Source organism: Amblyomma mixtum, chromosome 1, assembly GCF_055824585.1.
Source record: "Amblyomma mixtum isolate Tamu chromosome 1, ASM5582458v1, whole genome shotgun sequence".
NCBI lineage: Eukaryota > Metazoa > Arthropoda > Arachnida > Ixodida > Ixodidae > Amblyomma > Amblyomma mixtum.
The window spans coordinates 267,583,904-267,602,636 of NC_143012.1; the positions used below are offsets into that span (position 1 = coordinate 267,583,904).

Genomic DNA, 18,733 nt, shown 5'->3' on the forward strand with positions numbered 1-18,733 from the left:
TTTAAGAGTCATCCATTACGCTGATGAAAACTGGTCACCAGTCGAAAGATTAATAATTTAAACCTTCGTTAATGTTATCTCAGCGCCTGTTTCTACATTAATTATATCTGAATAGACCGTCAGAATCATAGAGCCTCTTCCCAGAGTATTATATGTATATGGAGGACTTGTTGAATAAAGGGGTCTTAACTGTACTGGTATCTTGGTTTATTAAAGGGAGACTTGAAGCACTTTTTTTGAAAATCCGGCTGGCAGCGGCGCCCGATAGTTTTTCATGCTGTATGCTCGAATATCGCATCCAAATAAGGCAAAAACAAGCGCGAATTGCCTTTTTTAGCAGAAATATGCGGCCTGTGCCGCGGGGCACGCCGCGCGGCGCGCCGCCGCCCGTGATTGGTCAAGAGAGGTCGTGACGTCACTTTGAGGACTGGAGAAGCTGCCGATGCGGATCCGGCGCTGCGCTGAGTGCAGATCGCAGCTTTCCGTGGCGTTGTAAAAGCGAATATGGCGACTATTTTTTTACTGACCTCCAAAGAAAAGGATACTGCAGTTTGTTCATCCCACGTATGATCTGAAAGCAAAAAAGACACGAGCAAAAAATTCTACGCCTAGCACAAGCATACGCTAGCGTGAAAGACACGTACGCAGGTCATGCGTAAAAGGTGCCAGCACAACCTCGGCTGGTATTCTCGGAAAGGAAGGGGTGCGAACAATACTCAATTCAATTACCACCACCGGACGCCTCCTGGCTCGCCCGAAAGAGCGTCATCCTAAAGAAAAGGCCTAAAGCGCTGTGTACAAAAAATACTATTCTGACTACCCGGCGTAGGATGGGGCAAGAAAGTATTTCAAGGAAACGATGAAGGAGCACAAAGCTGATGTCAAAATTAGCGAAGCGCAGTGGCCAAGCACTGCGAGCCATGTGACCACAGGATATTGAAGGAATCATTGTGCGCTGGAAACCAAGCTAAATACGCGCACAAGGCTGCTGCTTCACTCGTGGCGCGTTCAGCAGATGCCAGAGAATATTAATCGCTGCCTCGGAAACGTTCGCCCTTCCTAGATTTGCAGTTTAGGTTCAGTGAGGTAGTGGCCAACTATATGTGTGTTTAAAAGCCAAGCTAGCTGCAACTCGTTCGCTGCCACAACTTGAAGAAGAAACCGACTAAGGTTTCGAGACATGATGTTTTTTTGCAAAAACTTGGTTGGCATTCATTTCTCTGTTAAATTTGCATCCGAAATCAGAACGTCGAACGCTTTCATTTTAATCGCTTAGATACGATTAAACGAGATGCCGCATATGAAGAGCTTCAATGCTTGCTTGCTTTGCTTTATTGTGTTTTGCTTTGCTTGCTTGCTTGGACACGTCGAACCGAGTATAAAATCACTAACCGAGCCTTGCTGAGCACTCCTCAGGTGGTCTGTCCGCACCTATAAGCTGAGAAGAGCAACACATGCTTGAGCCTCTATTAGGTTTCTGCAGGGGCATGTTTCTAGTGGGCATGTTTCTGCTTTTAGAAGAGGCGCTTCTTCGAAATGGTGACACGCCTCTCATGCGCGAGGAAATGAAAGGAACTGCGTCATGGTTCAGCCGCGACCGAAATCTCCAGAGACCACATTAGGGACAAGCTCTGCATGCAGCCGGTCTCACGAAAGTGCTTCGAGCAGAGTACGCTTGCTTTGGTCGGCTTGTATTCTTCGTCAAAGCAGCGAGCGCTTGCGCTGCGAGCGTATGATCTTGCGGAAAACAGTGGAAGACGACACAGTCGCGGGCGTAGTTGTTCGTGGACACGAAAGCAGAGTAGTACCTCGTGTTGAATCTGATTCTCAAGGTCGGCTGACACGCTTTATACGTCACAACGCACGCAGTACGAGGAACAACGCATGCAGCACGAGAAACAACGCGCGCTGAAAGCTCTCGGGTGCGCCGAAGTATACCCGGCTCCTCAACGTGACGTCACGTTGGCCGACATGGACGAGGTTTCCCTCTCCGCTGTTCTCCTCTCCTGGGGTCGCGCGCGGCGCGGGAGATTTAAACATGGCGTTTTTAATTGGTGATTGCGCCACTGTTTTGGCCAAAATCGAAAAATAATTTCACAGACGTGATCAGCAATGACACTACTTCAAAACCACACACACACACACACACACACACACACACACACACACACACACACACACACACACACACACACACACACACACGCACACGCACACGCACACGCACACACACACACACACACACGCACACACACACACACACACACACGCGCGCGCACACACACACACACACACACACACACACGCACACACACACACGCACACGCACACGCACACGCACGCACACACACACACACACACACACACACACACACACACACACACACACACACACACACGCCCGCACGCACGCGCGCGCGCGCGTGCGCGTGTGCGTGTGCGTGTGTGTGTGTCAAAAGATATAATGAAGGAGTCACAATTAAACGTCTGTCTCAGTTCATTAACCAACACGTTCGGTCGGACCACGGACTGAAACTGTATCTTGATAAGCCAAGACACCAGTCCTATCTACAAGGTGCACTCCTCCGGGATTCTAGGTTAGCAATGTCGATATGTCAGATCGTTAACTCACCGCTATGCTCATGGCTTGTTAAACTTCCTCACCGCGATGCTCATAAACTTCCTCACCGCGATGCTCATAGATTGTTAAACTTCGCGCGCGCGCGCGTGAAGTTTAACAATTTATGAGCATCGCGGTGAGGAAGTTTAACAAGCTATGAGCATCGCGGTGAGGAAGTTCAACAAGCTATGAGCATCGCGGTGAGTTAACGATCTGACATATCGACATTGCTAACCTAGAATCGCGGAGGAGTGCACCTTGTAGATAGGAGAAACGTGATGGTCATTCGCTCCCAGCCTAAACAAAACAGTCACCAAGTGTTGCACCTCTGTAGCATAAATGCAAGGGGTCTAACCGTGACTAACACGGACAACCGTATAAGGAAAACATCTTTATGATGCTAAATTTAAGACTAAACGCTCCCTAGGGAATATGCACACACAGACACAAGTGGCAGGGTTTCAAAGCCAAACATTTGCCAATGGTGCGCTGTTTATACGTCATTATTTTTGTAACAAAACAGTGTTGACGTCACTGTTGGCTAAAACCGGCAAGCCTTCCTTTAGGCGGTGGTGTTCATTGCGCTCTTCTCACGCTTCGTTCCCATGCGTTTCGTAACCGCCGATGTGAAACCTTGACGTGCGCCTGCACGTTTGTTCGTTTGTTGTCATGCTGGTCAACACCCTACTGACGTCAGTGCCCGCACATCTTAGCTATGCTAAGACGGGAAGGATATCTACGATGCCCTTCAGACTTCTCGCCTATATATGTTATTTTTGTGCGCGCTGTCGATGTGCCTGCGTCTCTGCATCCTCACTGCTTGAATTATTCTGTCCAAACAAGACATCGCTCGGATTTTGTATACACCTCTGAGCAAAAGTAAGGAGGCGCCTTCATTATATGCCTTTACAATATTTCTTTTCGGAAAATAATTTCCTCCCAGACTGAAGAAGAAGGTATTACCTAGTTTTTGTTGCTTATGATGTGGTATTCACGAAATAAATGATGTATTAGGCAAGCACCGCAGAACAGATTGTATTAGCTCAAATTAGGTAAGCTCTGTGAAGGTTTTCGAGTCTGCGAGCGAGAATCTCAAACTGCCGCCATTTTTACGATTGCCATTAAGGCTGATTGACGTGGTGAGATTGATCCGTCAGTTTGCTCAAAAGGACAAGCTTCTCCAATGTCCGTGCAGGCGTTGCTTCTAGTTTTATGGGGTTCTAAGTCCCAAAGCAACTCAGGCTATGGGACATCGTACTGGAGGGCTACGGATAATTTTGACCTCCTGGGGTTCCTTAACGTGCGCTGACTCCGCACAGTATGCAGGCCTCTAGCGCTTAGCCTCCGTCGAAACGAGACCGCCGCGGCCGGGATTGAACCCACGACCATAACCACTGCGCCAAAGTTGCTGTTGTTCGACTTTTACTCCTGAGACATCCTTCTTGCGCGGTAGCTACATATGTGTGCTCGGCTTTGTGATGCAAGTCGTGTACCTTGCAATGCCGATGAGCACGAAAGAAGTAGCACAAAATATTTGGGACGTTGTCTATAACTGCGCAAAGTTGCTGTGGGTGTAGCGGTCGAGATTCTTCGACGAGTAAATTATGTGGGGCGCAATACTTCCATGGGCAGCAGAGTAGGTATGCCACTGCAGTGCAAGGCCGGAAGCTGATTGCGGGGACATTCTCTTGGCGAGGACACTTACTCGGCGGACACTGGAACAACTTAATCACTGCGCATTGGTTGCGCTTTCTCCAAAACCAAAACAGTTCTTTAAATTTTTTTTATTCCGATTGGTGCCTCTTTAAGCTGTAAGGTAGACCTTCTCAGTAATCGTTTACACGCGACCGAGTGCTTAAGCCGAGTCATCTGTGGAGGTCTTGCAGCTTTCTTTTGTGTTTATTCAGTAGAACGCCGCTGCACGATCGGCAGTCACATATGACGTGGCAGTGGAGATAACAGAGCAGTGAACCCCCTTGTAACAGCCAGGAGCGGAAGCGCCTCTTACCCTTGCGTATGCCGCAGGTCTTGCATTGGAGCCCGCCGCCTTGAGTAAAATGAAAGAGGATATCGCAACGCTGCTGTGGCCTGCCCTGTGCTAATAAGCTTTTCTCGCCTCGAGCTCATTGATTTTCCCATCCGCCGCTTGCCAAGAAGCCGCTATACCGCGGCGGAGTCCACGTACGTTGATGGCTAAACTAGAAACCACTCTCGTTTGTTTTGAGGAAGTGATGGCCACAATGGCGACAAACAAGTGGCCCATTCCAGATCTACCGCATCTTTTATCTCCATGTTGAGCAGTGCGCCTTTTCGTTCCCCGATGGACGAGTGCAAGTCGTACCCCTCCGCATTTTACTGGATCAACGAGCCCCTCAGACACAACGGCGGATAGCTAAACCGTAGGAGTGCGCTAATATTTGAAATGTCAATACTAATCGAGTATGTTTCTTATTCGGTTCATAAACGATTCAAGAAATTTAGGTGCAAAAATTTCCGAATATTCGAAAGTTTCTGAACATTTGGCATCGATCGAAAACTGAGACGCAGCTTTTTTTCCCTTTCACTCCACTCTCCGCGGGCAGTGTGTGTTCGACAGCTGCTTGATGACTGGCAACGAACGCTTCGGCATGCCCATCACAGCCGCACTCCGACTTCCGGCCACAAAATTCGAAGAGGGGGGAAACCACACAGGAAGGCGTCAGGGCTGCCATTTATGACCGGGTCGCCTTACGACATCCGTACCTTACATTCCAAGCGACGAGCGGAAACTTGCGGTAACTGTGCGCAGTGCTGTTGCGCTTGTGCTTCTCGTGCGTGCGTCTTGGGGGAAAGGCGCTTGCGAAGCTTTCAACCCTTGTCCGTGGCCTGCAGGCACTGAGGCAAGTACAAGACTTGCAGCTGCGGCGCTTAGCATTGGCGACGCAGTGGCGCAAACTGCTGTCTTCATACCGGACCCGGCGTCCTCGTGTAGAGCGCAGAGCGTTCTGTGGTCAGACGGCAATGGGTGTTCCCCTCTACTCCCTAAATTTCACCCCTTGTAGAGATGTGGGCTTACGGTAGGGCTACTTTAATGTTGGTGAACTGCCGGAACTCGTACGAACAGTGCGCCGCGGCGGGCCCTGCAAATAAATACTCATCTTTTTTGAAACCCTTATCAGCAATTTGGGACAGCCTCTACCCAATGCAGCTAACTCTTGCGACTTTTGGCTTATGAGTGAAAAAAGTGACGTTTTTGGCAATAACTAATAGAAGACGTGACGAACTGGATTTTTGTAGAGGATTTGGGCTTTAGTTTGTCTCTCGCGCACATCAAAGGGAGCGCCGCAGCGGCGTATCGTTGTATCGCCGAATCCTTTTTCTCAAAGCCTTCTAAGATTAAACAGTGGCAGTCTATAGAAGAGGCCAGAACTAATGGCGTCTCCTATAGAAGAGGCCAGAACTAATGGCGTCTCCTAATTCCCAGAGCTTCCGCACTTCCGGAGCGACGTTTTCTGCTATTTTCGGAACAAATTTATTCCAATTGTAGATCCGCGAAACGGATCGCGTCTTCCAATCGCAGATATGTGGCAGCCGCCGGCAAAAGATCACTCTCTGGAGCCGTCCGGACCGCTCTGACGAAATCGGCGGATTAAGTATCCGGAAGTCTGCGGCACGTAGGCGCGCTTCCTTTCGCTTCGTAGCAGACGACGGTGCAGTAGAGCGCAAGGAACGCTGGGTGCTTTTTCCATTGGCGTAGGGTGCCTTGATGCCCGCTCGCCCATCGAGGCACCCTACGTTGGCGATTCACGAAGCGCTCCGGCTTGCTGCAGCCGGAGCATGTCTTCCAAACGAAAATTTTGGGCGAGTACCCTGCGCCAGATTCAGCTGCTCTGTCGCGGAGGTCAGACGGCTCCGGATATGCATTTGAAATTCACTATAAGAGGCATACTGTGTGTAAACAACGTGATTTCTGTAAAATAAAGAACTCTGAAAGCTTTCTTTCTTTTTTTACAGGGGCTGCCATTCGAACAAAGCTGTCAGGGCAGTGTTTGTCAGAACAAAAAGGAAAATTGTCCGAAGTTGACATTTTGAAAAAACTGTGACCTCACTTCCCAATTTTAGAGTCGCAAGGCAATACGTCCCCGTCAGAAGCAGCGTTGTGCCGTGGCCGAGTTGCCTAGCGCTGCTCCAAACGGGTCAATAGGATCTGGAATCAAGCCTCAGCTGTTGCCGTAAGGTTTTTTTCCCATAAAACTCAGTCACTAGCTCCGTGACTGACCACTAGTATCAGCAGTTTTATGTGGGGCAAGATTTCGGTTTAGGTTACATTTCAGCTATAGCACGCCATTCCATAATTGAAGCACGGGGTGTTCGTACCATTCCCTTATAACTCAAGGGTGGACTTTAAGATTTTTTTCGGTTCACCAAGTCACAAGCCAATAGATTGGTGACAAACTATGATTCCTGTCGGATATAGTGGTTCTTGAATCGTTAATAATTAAAAACTTTTACCTGTGGAAGAGCGATATTAATCCTGTGACCACTCTTTAAACCATATGTATGCGTTGTGAATGTGAATCTTGCGCATAGTAAAGGCTTGATGCTCATGGTGTCTAGCCGAAGCTTCCGAAGGAGTAGTAAAGCAGGAGGGCTCACTTAAAACTTTATCTTTGAGAAGGGGTTAGTCACGTGCATGAAAACCCGTTGAAATTAGTTTGACAGCGCTGCCTGACCACTTTTTGGAACCGCTTATTAGGGAGACAGACTAGGCCAGGAGGCGTTGCGGCGACCGAGCACCAGTGCCCTCATTAAAGAGAACCCATGAACTTGCAGCGCTGCGCGCAGCAGTGTCGTCGCGTCGTTTCGCTGGCAATGATTGTTTGCGCGTGCGCAGTGTGTGTTGGTGTCCCTTTCGGTCATGGTTCTCGAAACAAGCAGCTTGTCGCTGAAAGCAGCAACTATATATGTTTACCTTTGCGGGGCTTCTACCAAAAAATTGCCGTCGGCTAAGGCGGTGCAAGGTAGGCCCGCTATATGTGAACAGGGGCAAAGGGATGCCGTCTTCGCCTTCTAACGTTGCTCGTTTTCTACCTGTGCGATCAGTCCACCTGCCGTAATGAGTCATCAGTGATGCAAGCGCTGCACCCTCCCTTACCGTGAGCAACAGGAACAGGGATGCTGCCGCTGCCTCGCAACCGCAAAAGTCGGCGCCGTACTCACGCGCATTTGTTGAATTATTGTAATTTACAAGAGAGGGCGCCTCTAATTCCTCAGATGGTTGAAAGATCTCGAAATCTTAGAGGGGGACACGACGCAAAAAAGCGTACTTTAGGAGCACTTGCGTAATTTTCCTGAAGCTTTCTGTGTACAATAAATTTTCCTTCGAGTCTGTCTTTGGAAAATTTTATTACTTTTTTTGCATTCGGATAGCAGTAGCGTACTTTCAAAGAGTTAGACTGTGCTATGTTAGGAAAACTGACATTTCGTAAGTAGTAGGTTTATTGGTTTGTTAGGGTTTAACGTCCCAAAGCGACTCAGGCTATGAGGGACGCCGTAGTGAAGGGCTCCAGAAATTTGGATCACCTGGGGCTCTTTCACATGCGCTGACATCGCACACTACACGGGCCTCCAGAATTTTGCCTCATCGAAACTCGGCCGCCACGGCCGGGATCGAACCCGCGTTGTTCGGGCCAGCAGCCGAGCGCCGTAACCCCTTAGCAACCGCAGCGGGTCGTAAATAGTAATAAATCACGGTTTTGTGGCCTATATGATATTACAAACGACTACTGCAGGGGGTAGTGCACTCAGGTTTTCATTTTCAGCCTTTTCTGCAAAAAATAAAGACTGTATATACATTAATGCCGTTTGCTTCTTGTCGGTAATCGTTTAAAATGCGAAAATATGTCTATCGGGAAACATTTTAACTATTGAAAAAAAAAACGAAGCTTATAGCTCCTTCCTTACAAAATTTCGCACGAGAACAGATCCATTGAAGCCACATTTTCTGCCTGATATTAAAACGATAATGTTTCTGAAGTCCTCAAGTTCTGACAAAAGCAAGAAACGAGAACACTCAACTCTAGTTTCAGAATTCAACTCAAAGTTCAACTCATGTTTTCAAAATGGCCCAGTTTATTTGAAGAGAGTAAGCGTTTCAAGATTCAAAAAAATAAAAAAGTAAGAAAACCGACTTTTTCGGAGAAAATTGGCGCTGTCGCCCTGTGTACCATTCAGTCTCGCGCAAGCGCTCCACCGGCAGCCGTGACGCTCGCATAGGGCCGCGCCTCTTCTTTGGAGGAGGAACCACCTCTAGCGTAGCGGAGGGAAATTACAACTGCTTCCTCGTCGCGCCATCAGTTCTTCCTAGGTGGCCTGCCTACTGCGGCTGTAGGGGCAGTGCAGAAACTAATGTTACGGTTGCGGAGGAAATAGGACGACATGAATTCAGATCAACTGAAATCAAATCAGGTTTATTTTTTCCTAAAATAAATACGCGTAGAGGAAGATGAAGAAGTCGTGCCATAGACTGCTCCTCCGTAAAGGATGGCGGGCACTCAATTCACACTGGGACCGCTTGGAGTAGATATAGTATATTCTTCCCCATGATTCCCATCTCCGTGCTTCCCAGTCCACACTCTATTTCTATGACGCCGTGCAGGTTATGGCGTGGAACTGTGGCATGTCTCAGGTTCTCAGTGTTTCAGTAACTGGCTTGACATAATCGGAGGAGGCCATCGTCAAAGTCTATTCGGGGAAAACGCTGGCGTTTCACGGCTGCAGAAGCCGCACTCGCTCGGGCTGGTGGTCGACAAGCTGCGTACAGGAGAATTCTGTGAGTGTAGAGGCAGCTGACAAGAGTCTAGGGAGCAGCAAATGAGATGCTCTTTATGGCTTGTTTTATTCGCGAGGACAACTTTTCTATAGTCAAGGCTAGAACTTGAAGTACGCATGTGAAGAGAGGCGCTTAGGCTGCGCGCTGTAGCACGTTTCAAAGCGTATGATGAATCGCTGGTCGTGATGCACCACGGTCGCAGAAAGATGTATGACGGACAGGTACTTCTGGGCATTGAGAGTGGGCGCGTTTTGATGTTTACGCGGTTTATATCAAAACCGCATTTTCCATTTACGCGATGTCGATGGCACTGTTACAGGAATGAGTGCGAGGAAAAAACGACAGAGGGAGAAAGAAAGCAGGTGCAACGCGCCCCGCTTGATTGGTCAGAATCCGGTGACATCACAGAATTCGGTGACGTCTTCTGCCGAATACCCTCACTATATGGGTGGATAAGCGACTGAGCGAGACTGCGTGACTCAAGGTTGCACGCTGACACACAGCTAAGGCTGCCCTACTCACGTACTCTGCTTCACAGCGCATTCTGCAGCCCTATTGAGAATTACTAAAGATTCCAACTGGCTTAATCTCCTCGAATCATTCTTGATGTCTTTTTTATTACCTCCAGCGTAAGCGTCCAGTGTTATTTGCCTGAAAAACATACTCCTCTTGGCTGGTTGTTGCTCTGAAGCCAAATTGTCGGGCATGCCGCTGTTTACAAGGCCGTTGCCAGTTTTTGAGATTGTTGACCTTAGGAGCCCAATGTTGCAAGCCTACACGATAGGACTGCACATCATTCAATGAGTAATTACGGGTACGGGACAAACATCCGAGGATGTGACGCTGACAAGGTCAACGGGCTTATTACTGCTGCCGGCGAGTATAGCTACAAGCCGCCACGAGGTAAATGACAAAGACAGATGCAGCCTGTGATGCGTCAGTTTAGCGTCGTGTGGGTAGGTTTGGCAACAATAAATTAAATCGTCCTTTCTTCTCTACGGCTGGAGGCCGCCAGCGACAAGTTTTATCTCCTCCGACGTAGCTCCTGCCCGACGATCATGACCACAGTAGCAGTGTTGGCGCATTCTCCTAGTCGACCTTGGTCAGCGTAGAGCCATCGAACCGAACCCTGGCCTTCCAGCGGCTGCGTCACCCTCTTGATCAGAAGAGCGGCGAAGGTGTGTTGGCGCCAAGCTTGCAGCAAGCAATACAGATTGAGCAGCACACTCCGAGCTTGATTCCCTAGCTTAGGTTCTGGAGATCCCAAGCCCGGCTTAATTATTCTTGTGTGCTTTTTTGAGATCTAAGTCTGTAAAATAAATCTCTATTTTCATTTTCGTTACGAAGCTCTCACTCTCGGGCTTAGTCTAACGGAAGCTCTAACTGGTATCGGCGGCCCCCAGCCTGGGAATAAGGACTTCAATGTTACCAGTTATATCACGGTTCATGCAATTTTATGTTAAAGTTGATCTTGCTGAAATGGCCAAAGTCAGAGCTAATTTTGGCACATTTCAAACACAACTGAGGATTCAAATAATTTTGACGGTTTGCAGACACTACTTCGGTTTTCGGAGTGGGAGATCAGTAACGCTGAGGTTTACCGAATGTGCTATTCCATGCCACTGAGAACTGGTTTAAAGCGACGTTTGCATCGATATAAACGGAGTTTTACTCTATGGGTCCAATCAGGAAACGTACGTGAATTGGCTGTCTCCTTTTGTCACTACCGGCTCTCAACTTTCCGCTGACCGGGCTGCTATGTTTTAATGGGACGGACTGGGATTTTCTCCATTTAAACCTTTTGATTGCCCGGTATCTTACGGCTTCGTAGCAACTGAAAGAGCGAAATAATCCTCTTTTTGGACGAGTGTATGCTGCGCGAAGGAAGGTTGACACTGCCAACATCCACATAACACCTTGAGTTCTGTTTGACTTCTATCTGAAGAAAAGACAGATGTCTAAGGTACTCCCACATTTGTGGCTGCTATGTTGAACTTGTATTCACTAGCATCTGATGCGTAACTGCCGAAATCAGAGTGACAAAAAAGAAAAATATAGTTAACAGTCCAGCCGACTGCTCAGGACAGTTGAGTTGAACGAAAGAAGCTTTTCCTTTGATAGTAATGGAAAGATTCAGAAAATGCGATACAGCAGGCAAATGAAGCATTCTAAACGCCCTTATATTTGCAAACATACCAACCCATAATTTCTGTTCAGCTAGAATTCGAAGTTTACTCTGCTTTGCGTTTACGAGGACCAAGGTTCATGGTCAGGATGACTGTTACAGATAGTCGTCATAAAGTGACGCTTGCTTCTACTAGCACAGTCTATGCCACCCGGTAGTAAACTTCTTTTTTTTTTTGCGTTTGGTTGTAGTTTTGTCCTAAAAATGATATTTCTGTGCTCAGCAGTTTTATGCAGTCTGGTGCCATGGTAAATCAGCCGCAGCTCAGCCCTCAGTTGGCACTGGCAACCGGAGAACAGGAGGACTCCCGTGTGGCTCAGTTCTACCACGGTCGCGTCCTATTCATCACTGGAGGAACCGGATTCATAGGAAAGGTGGGCATAATATATGGTTCTCGTCATTGGTCTCATCCGCGAATTCAGTAAATGCTAACAGCCGTTTGAAGGCTACAGCATACGAGCTGGCTCTAAAAGCAAGATGTCTGAACGAGGCTGCGAAATGGGCATACGTTGGGAAGATTTCATGGTAAAAGTAGTTTTCGAGGCTGGGACAGGTCCATGCAAATAGGAGGCGTTTTCACGCTATGGCTTCCACGTAAATTGGCTCATGGTTGGTTGAGGAGAGGGCCTGAGGCAGTCGCGACAGCCAGCAATGCGATAGTCAAAGCGCAGGCTAATGACAGCCTATTTCGAAATGGGGCCAGTATATCGACTCATGTGCTTTACCTACCGGAGTTATGCTGGTTACACGAGTTAAGTGACACATATAACCCCCACATTGTTCCGAAAAATATAACGCTCTGTACACAGAACAAAACGAGGAACACCCAATGCGCTAACTTTCGACTGATTTTTATTCAACGCAAGTACAGGTTGTCGTACGCTGCGAAAACATGAACATATCCTCCCGCAATCTTATCGCACAGCAAGTTACTTTCCATCGAACATTCTATGTTTTTTTCGTGCCCTCAAGAAACGCCATCTCTTTAATTGATAGCAACACAGAGGGAGTGATGACACAATAATATTTATAATTTTTTATTTCTAAGCTTCTGGATCCTCCGTGTTAGCTGTTTTCTGCTCCTGTTTATGACTTTGTATTTATTGAACATCAGACTGCATACACCTGTCTTGCATTACTGACAGTGTTCAGGAAGGTTCCCTTTAAAAGTTTCTACATTTTGTTGTGTTCATGTATCCTTTCATTTAGGCACCTCTTGGCTTTGGCCCCTGTATACTTTACCGCATGACATTGGCAAAGTGTATACAACCTCTTTCAGACAACAAATTTATTCTTGTGCTCCGTACTGCAGATTTTCTTGTCAGAATAAAGAGATTTGTAATTTTACAGATTTTTGCTAGTTTGTCTGGTGCTGAAAAAACCACTCGAATATCTGCTTTCTGCCATATATTTTTTTCAGATTTTGCGAAAGCTTGTGCATATACGGAACCACTGCAGTTTTCTTATACTTTTTGGGCAGGCCTCGAGAATGACGCTTACGTATCATACCTTCAGCTACTAACACCAAGATATCTTTGGGATAACCAGCTTCTTCCAACGATTTCGCTTGCACCTGGAAACTACTGTTTGTCAAGTTCTCTTACGATTTTTCCTGCGCCTTTTTGACACACATGTTCACAATTCCTCTTTTTCTCTGCTTCGAGTGCGCTGAATGGCATACAAGCAAACATGTGCTTACCCAAGGTGTATAGCTCCAGCACGTATTGTCTTCTTCAAATACAACCTTGGTATCCAGGAAAGGAATTTTTTTTGGTTTCTGGCATTTCATCTGCCACCTGAAGTGGATGGCGGCTTTCCTTAAAGACCGCTGTTACATCTGTGGATACTTTTTCTGTGCCATCCAAAGCACTGCCTACCTCAATTACAAAATCATCAACACATCTAAACACTCTTTTAACTTTCTAACCAATCAGGCGTTCATTCGGAATTCTGTCCGCGTGTGCTAAGTACAAGTCATTCAATGCAACACAGGCTCTCTGTTTCTGCCGGTACGGTTTGCCTCGGTGTACCAACCCGGTATATGGTAATGGCATACCAACTCGCCCAAACAGCCATCTTATTAACCAGCATATGACTCAGCACGTAACTGGCTGGAACGTGCTCTAGCTTTCTAGTGCATCACGGATCTGGTGTGACGGGACAGATGCCAAATAGAGCCTCATGGTGTCTTGCACGAAATACGCATATATCGATCCCAGAAAACCTTCGATCCGAGTAGATTTGAGTAATTTTTATGACTATCGCCTTGAGAGCGTTAATAGGCCGAAATATGGGATTTATTCTTGCTCGAATTAACGATGCTTCTTTATAGCTTTAGTCTTATGTCATTACGACTTGACATAGACGTGCTGTGTTCCAGGTTCTGGTTGAAAAATTGCTGCGGTCTTGTCCCGGAGTCAAACGGATCTACCTTCTTGTGCGAAGCAAGCGCGGAGAAGAACCTATGACAAGGCTTCGGAAGACACTCAACTCTGAGGTAAATGCTGCATTTTTGCTTTAGACTGAATAAAATGTGTCAGGGTTTTAATTCGGTTAAACCGATTATAGTGATGAACCACGGGCAGTATTAGTGGACGAAGAAGATGGTGTGCAATGCACAGCGCGAGAATGGGTTACAGTTCAACACGAGGCGCGCTCGGCTGTGGCATTCCCTTGAAGACTTGGCTTCAAAAAAAAAAAAAAGGTATTTTTGTCCAATCTGTGAACGGCCGCCTCTGTGACGTACCTGAAACGACTGAACATTGCTTCATCTATTGTAAGAACGCCATTATCTTTTGGGATGTCTTGCAACGGACCTTGAAAAGCGAATTTATTTGACTTCTCATATGTCTGTGATTGAACTGCACAGCCTGTGGAAAATTAGAATGACGGACCGGCACTGTGAATCAGCTGTTTCAAGAAAAATCTCATCACTGCCAAACTATTGCCCATCAGATGACAGTGTACAAACATTTGGACTTTAAATCGGAGTGACACTTGCTCTTGGTAATGTGCTCATCCTTACCTCCTGCCAGTGTTCTGTTGCTCTGCCTTTTTGAGGTGCCTTTCGTGGCAAGCCCTGAAAGCTTTTGCAAATAGTTAATGCAAATAGAACATAATTTCAATGCGAACAGATCAGCTTCGCAGGCCGCTGCGCGAGAGCACTACATACTATAGCCTTTTTTCTTTCATAGCATTTATTCGACATGGTTATGTACAGAAAGGTTATATATATACATATATATGTGCACGGGTATACACACAAAAAAACTAATCACAGAGCACCTAGGTAGGCGCTACGTGGCACAAACATGATAGAAAACATAACAGGACTAAAAGGCCGGAAATAATATGCAGCACATCAGGAGAGGAAACCAATCCGGTGAAAAGTCCAATTATTGTTTTTAGCATGGTATATATTACATTGAAATGAGTAGTAGTAGTACAAGACCTTTATTCGGCCATAATTTACAGGCCGGCGGTAGACATGCTCGGCCTGTAAATTATGGCCGAATAAAGGTCTTGTACTACTACTACTCATTTCAATGTAATATATACCATGCTAAAAACAATAATTGGACTTTTCACCGGATTGGTTTCCTCTCCTGATGTGCTGCATATTATTTCCGGCCTTTTAGTTCTGTTATGTTTTCTATCATGTTTGTGCCACGTAGCGCCTACCTAGGTGCTCTGTGATTAGTTTTTTTGTGTGTATACCCGTGCACATATATATGTATATATATAGTCTTTCTGTACATAACCATGTCGAATAAATGCTATGAAAGAAAAAAGGCGATATTATGTAGTGCTCTCGCGCAGCGGCCTGCGAAGCTGATCTGTTCGCACCGCCACAGGTTCGACTCCCTGTGGTGGAAACTGATTTAATTTCTTTTTTAACTTAACGTGGCGTCGCTTTTGCCGGGAAGCGGCACAAGATTCTAAGATGACAAGTTAGAGCTAAGCTTAGCGGCCTTGCACATTAATTAGCAAGAGCTGATCAATGCGCGAGCTCTCTTCCTTGCAAATGACTCTACAAGGACCGGCCTCCTTTCGGATTCCACCAGACAAGTTTCCCTTTTCTCGACTTTTTGCTGCTTCTGGCAGCTATTTTATACCTTTTTGGTTTGAGCTGATATTTGGGCTGGTTTGTTTTGAAGCAGAACGACTAGTGATGATGCCAGCGAAAATGGAGATCAGACATTGGAACGCATTCTCGCGACCGATTTTCCGGGATGAATGCGTTCAGGAGTCTTTTTTTTATCGCTGTCGCTGCGCCGCATACTGCACTTGCTTTCTTACCCTTGCCACCTTCCAATGGGAGTCAAAAGCGCAGCAACCTTTGTGATCCCAGGCGATGGACATCATAAAATGCACAGCGTTGCCAAATCGTGAGAGCCAACGGTTTTCGCTTACCGCATATTCAGTACGTCAGTACGAATGTGAGGGAGACATTGGGATGGAGCACAGAATGGAGGATGTCAGTACACTGCCGTCGTTACACACTCTCAGAATTTTCTTTTTAGTAAGAAGGAATGAGTTACTGGAAGAGAATTTAAGATGGCCAAACTTCATCAGCTTTTCTTCCACACGTGCCAGTGTGCTGGGGGTCTTTCATTTCAAAAAGTGTGTCATGTTTGATCATAACGATAACATGTTCTCGGGATCAGTTGTTCAGTTTGACAATATTTGTACACAGTGAAGCTACCTATATGACGTAGAAGTTGAGCTAATATCGTGTAAGCTTGCCTAAGGATTTGAACTACATTTAATTTGCTTTCTTCTCCAGGTGTTTGAGCGCGTTAGGCAAGAGCAGCCTGCTTCCCTGGAAAAAGTCAGGGCGATCGCAGGGGACCTGGCTTTGCCGATCTTGGGACTGAGCGATGCCGACCAGAGCGTCTTAATTGAAGAAGTCTCTGTTGTCTTTCACTCAGCTGCCACCGTCAGGTTTAATGATCCTCTGAAGTGAGTTACTAAACAATTTACGTACGCTTACTATGTCTTACCCTGCTCGCCGCATTTGATGGCACTGAAAGAAGTTCCTAAAACACGACGTAAATGGCAACCACATCCTGTGCATAATGTGTTTCAGTGTAGAACAAGCTAAACAAATAGTTCTGGGCCTATCATCCTCCCGGAGCATTAAGTCATCACAGTATTCGTCATTAAAGCCCTATTGAACCGGTACGAACTGTGTGCACTCTTTACTCCGGCGGTTCTTTACGTTCCGAATAGAAAAAATAGGTAGAATTAACATACAGAAATGTATATCGTGGAAAGAAATCACTTTTTCCCCCCTGTTCGTCGTCGCTAAGACAGTGCACTGACCACTTTACTCACATATGCTCAAGGAGCAGAGGCAATCGGCCCAGTATTAGAAACGAATGGTCTCACTCTGGACCTTCGTATAGGACAGGCCTTTGGCAACATATTTCCACTACTGGGCAAATTACCTGCGCAGCTGGGGATAGGTATATACTGGCCCCGTTTGAGTTTTCGGCGAATACACATTTATTGACACGAATTACAGCCCTCCTCTATGTGAATCCCCTGGTCAATGTTGGAACTCTGAACTAAATGACTCTTTCAGACGAGCGGTTGCGCTCAATGTCCTGGGCACCAGGAGCGTCCTGGAACTTTGTAGGAAGATGCCAAAGCTTTGTGTAAGTTACTGCCAACTTTGTACAAATATTCAGAGATGGGAGGGCTTTTATGAAGCTTCAGACGTAGATTTACAGCCTATTGTTACCTTGTCTACTCGTGTTAATGTTTTTATTACGCACATAGAAGATCATCGTTTAAAAGGAGATGAGAAGACGGAATAGAATGCTAATAATTAACTGTAGAAGAACTGCAGATTGGGCTAGTTGGTGTAGATTCATAGTGATGGTTCAACAGCGCAAACACACACAGACCAAGAAGGAGACAAGACACATATTCAGCGCTGTGTATGTCTTGTCTCCTTCTTGGTCTGTGTGTGTTTGCGCTGTTGAACCATCACTATGAATGCTAATAATTATCCGCATAAGTAATATATGCGCTCTCAGAGGAGTTACAGGAGCCATGGAAGGACTCTCTACAAGGAAAATAATCAAATAGCATTTAATAAAACAACCCTGTAAGGTATAAGCCTATAAAGTTCCTTGCCTATAAGGTATTTACTAAGGTAATCGCTGATAGAGTTAGGACAAACTTAGACTTCAATGAACCAAATGATCAGGCCAGCTACTTCTACAAGGTTTATGTCATTCTATGCGGCGTCCGGCTGCTTCTTATAAGTTGTAATAAGCTGTTTTTCGCTCACTTCAGTTCGCTGTTTAGTTTATTTCTGTGCATTTTGAATTCCTGAAATGCCATCTGAGATCAACTACGAAGACATATATGAAATAGAGAGTGTTTCTATTTTTATCGTTTCTAAGTGGGACCGAGTCATGCATGATTTTCTTACTTTTCTCGGTGGTTTAAGCATTTTCATTACGAAGTGCTCGGCATGGATGCTTGTGAATGTTTCAAGAGTCTTGTTATAGGAACCCTGCGCTGCCCAGGTGGTACTGAAATTTCTTTATTTATTTATTCGCCTTACCCCTAATGGCCCTCTGGAGAAGGGTATTCCGTAAGGGGGTTGGTGCTACAATCAATAATAAACGGGATACATTTTAGCGAGAAGTGCAAAAAAACGTTAAATTTTAAGGTACAACACAAAAAGGAAAAATGAACACAAATAGAAACAGCAAATTTTTACACAAAGGAAAGAAGCGCTTGGAATTTTTTAATGTCACTTTCTGTGGCGGGGACTGATGGCAAGCTATTCCATTCAATGATAGTACGAGGAATGAATGAATTGGCGTAGGACGTTGAATGACACTTTACGCGTTCAATTTTGAAGTAATGATCACGGTGTCTAAAGTTGGCATGAGGTGACTGAAACAAATCGCTTCTAAGGAATTGGTGGTGATAAAGCTTATGGAAAGTGTTAAACGAGCAAGTTTACGGCGATGTGACAAATTTTCCGGTTCGGCACGTTTTTTTAATGCTGGAATACTTGTGAAGGGTGAGTAGTCTGAAAAAATGAAGCGAACAGCATGGTTCGGCAGGGATTCAATGTTAGTGTTAACGTACG

General features: G+C 46.1%; 1 protein-coding gene across 3 annotated transcripts in view; it reads left to right on the forward strand.

Annotated features, from left to right (window-relative positions):
• Positions 1 to 18,733, forward strand: part of LOC149371634 (putative fatty acyl-CoA reductase CG5065) — a 36,727-nt gene that overhangs the window by 7,660 nt on the left and 10,334 nt on the right. For 2 of the 3 annotated variants that reach the window (XM_089585213.1, XM_089585211.1), the window contains exons 2-5: positions 11,840 to 11,990; positions 13,997 to 14,113; positions 16,403 to 16,578; positions 17,204 to 17,276. In XM_089585213.1, coding sequence (XP_089441339.1) covers positions 11,847 to 11,990; positions 13,997 to 14,113; positions 16,403 to 16,578; positions 17,204 to 17,276 — 510 coding nt within the window. In that variant the 5' untranslated portion in view covers positions 11,840 to 11,846. The remainder of the gene's footprint in view (positions 1 to 11,839; positions 11,991 to 13,996; positions 14,114 to 16,402; positions 16,579 to 17,203; positions 17,277 to 18,733) is intronic. The other variant, XM_089585212.1, reaches the window with a different exon arrangement.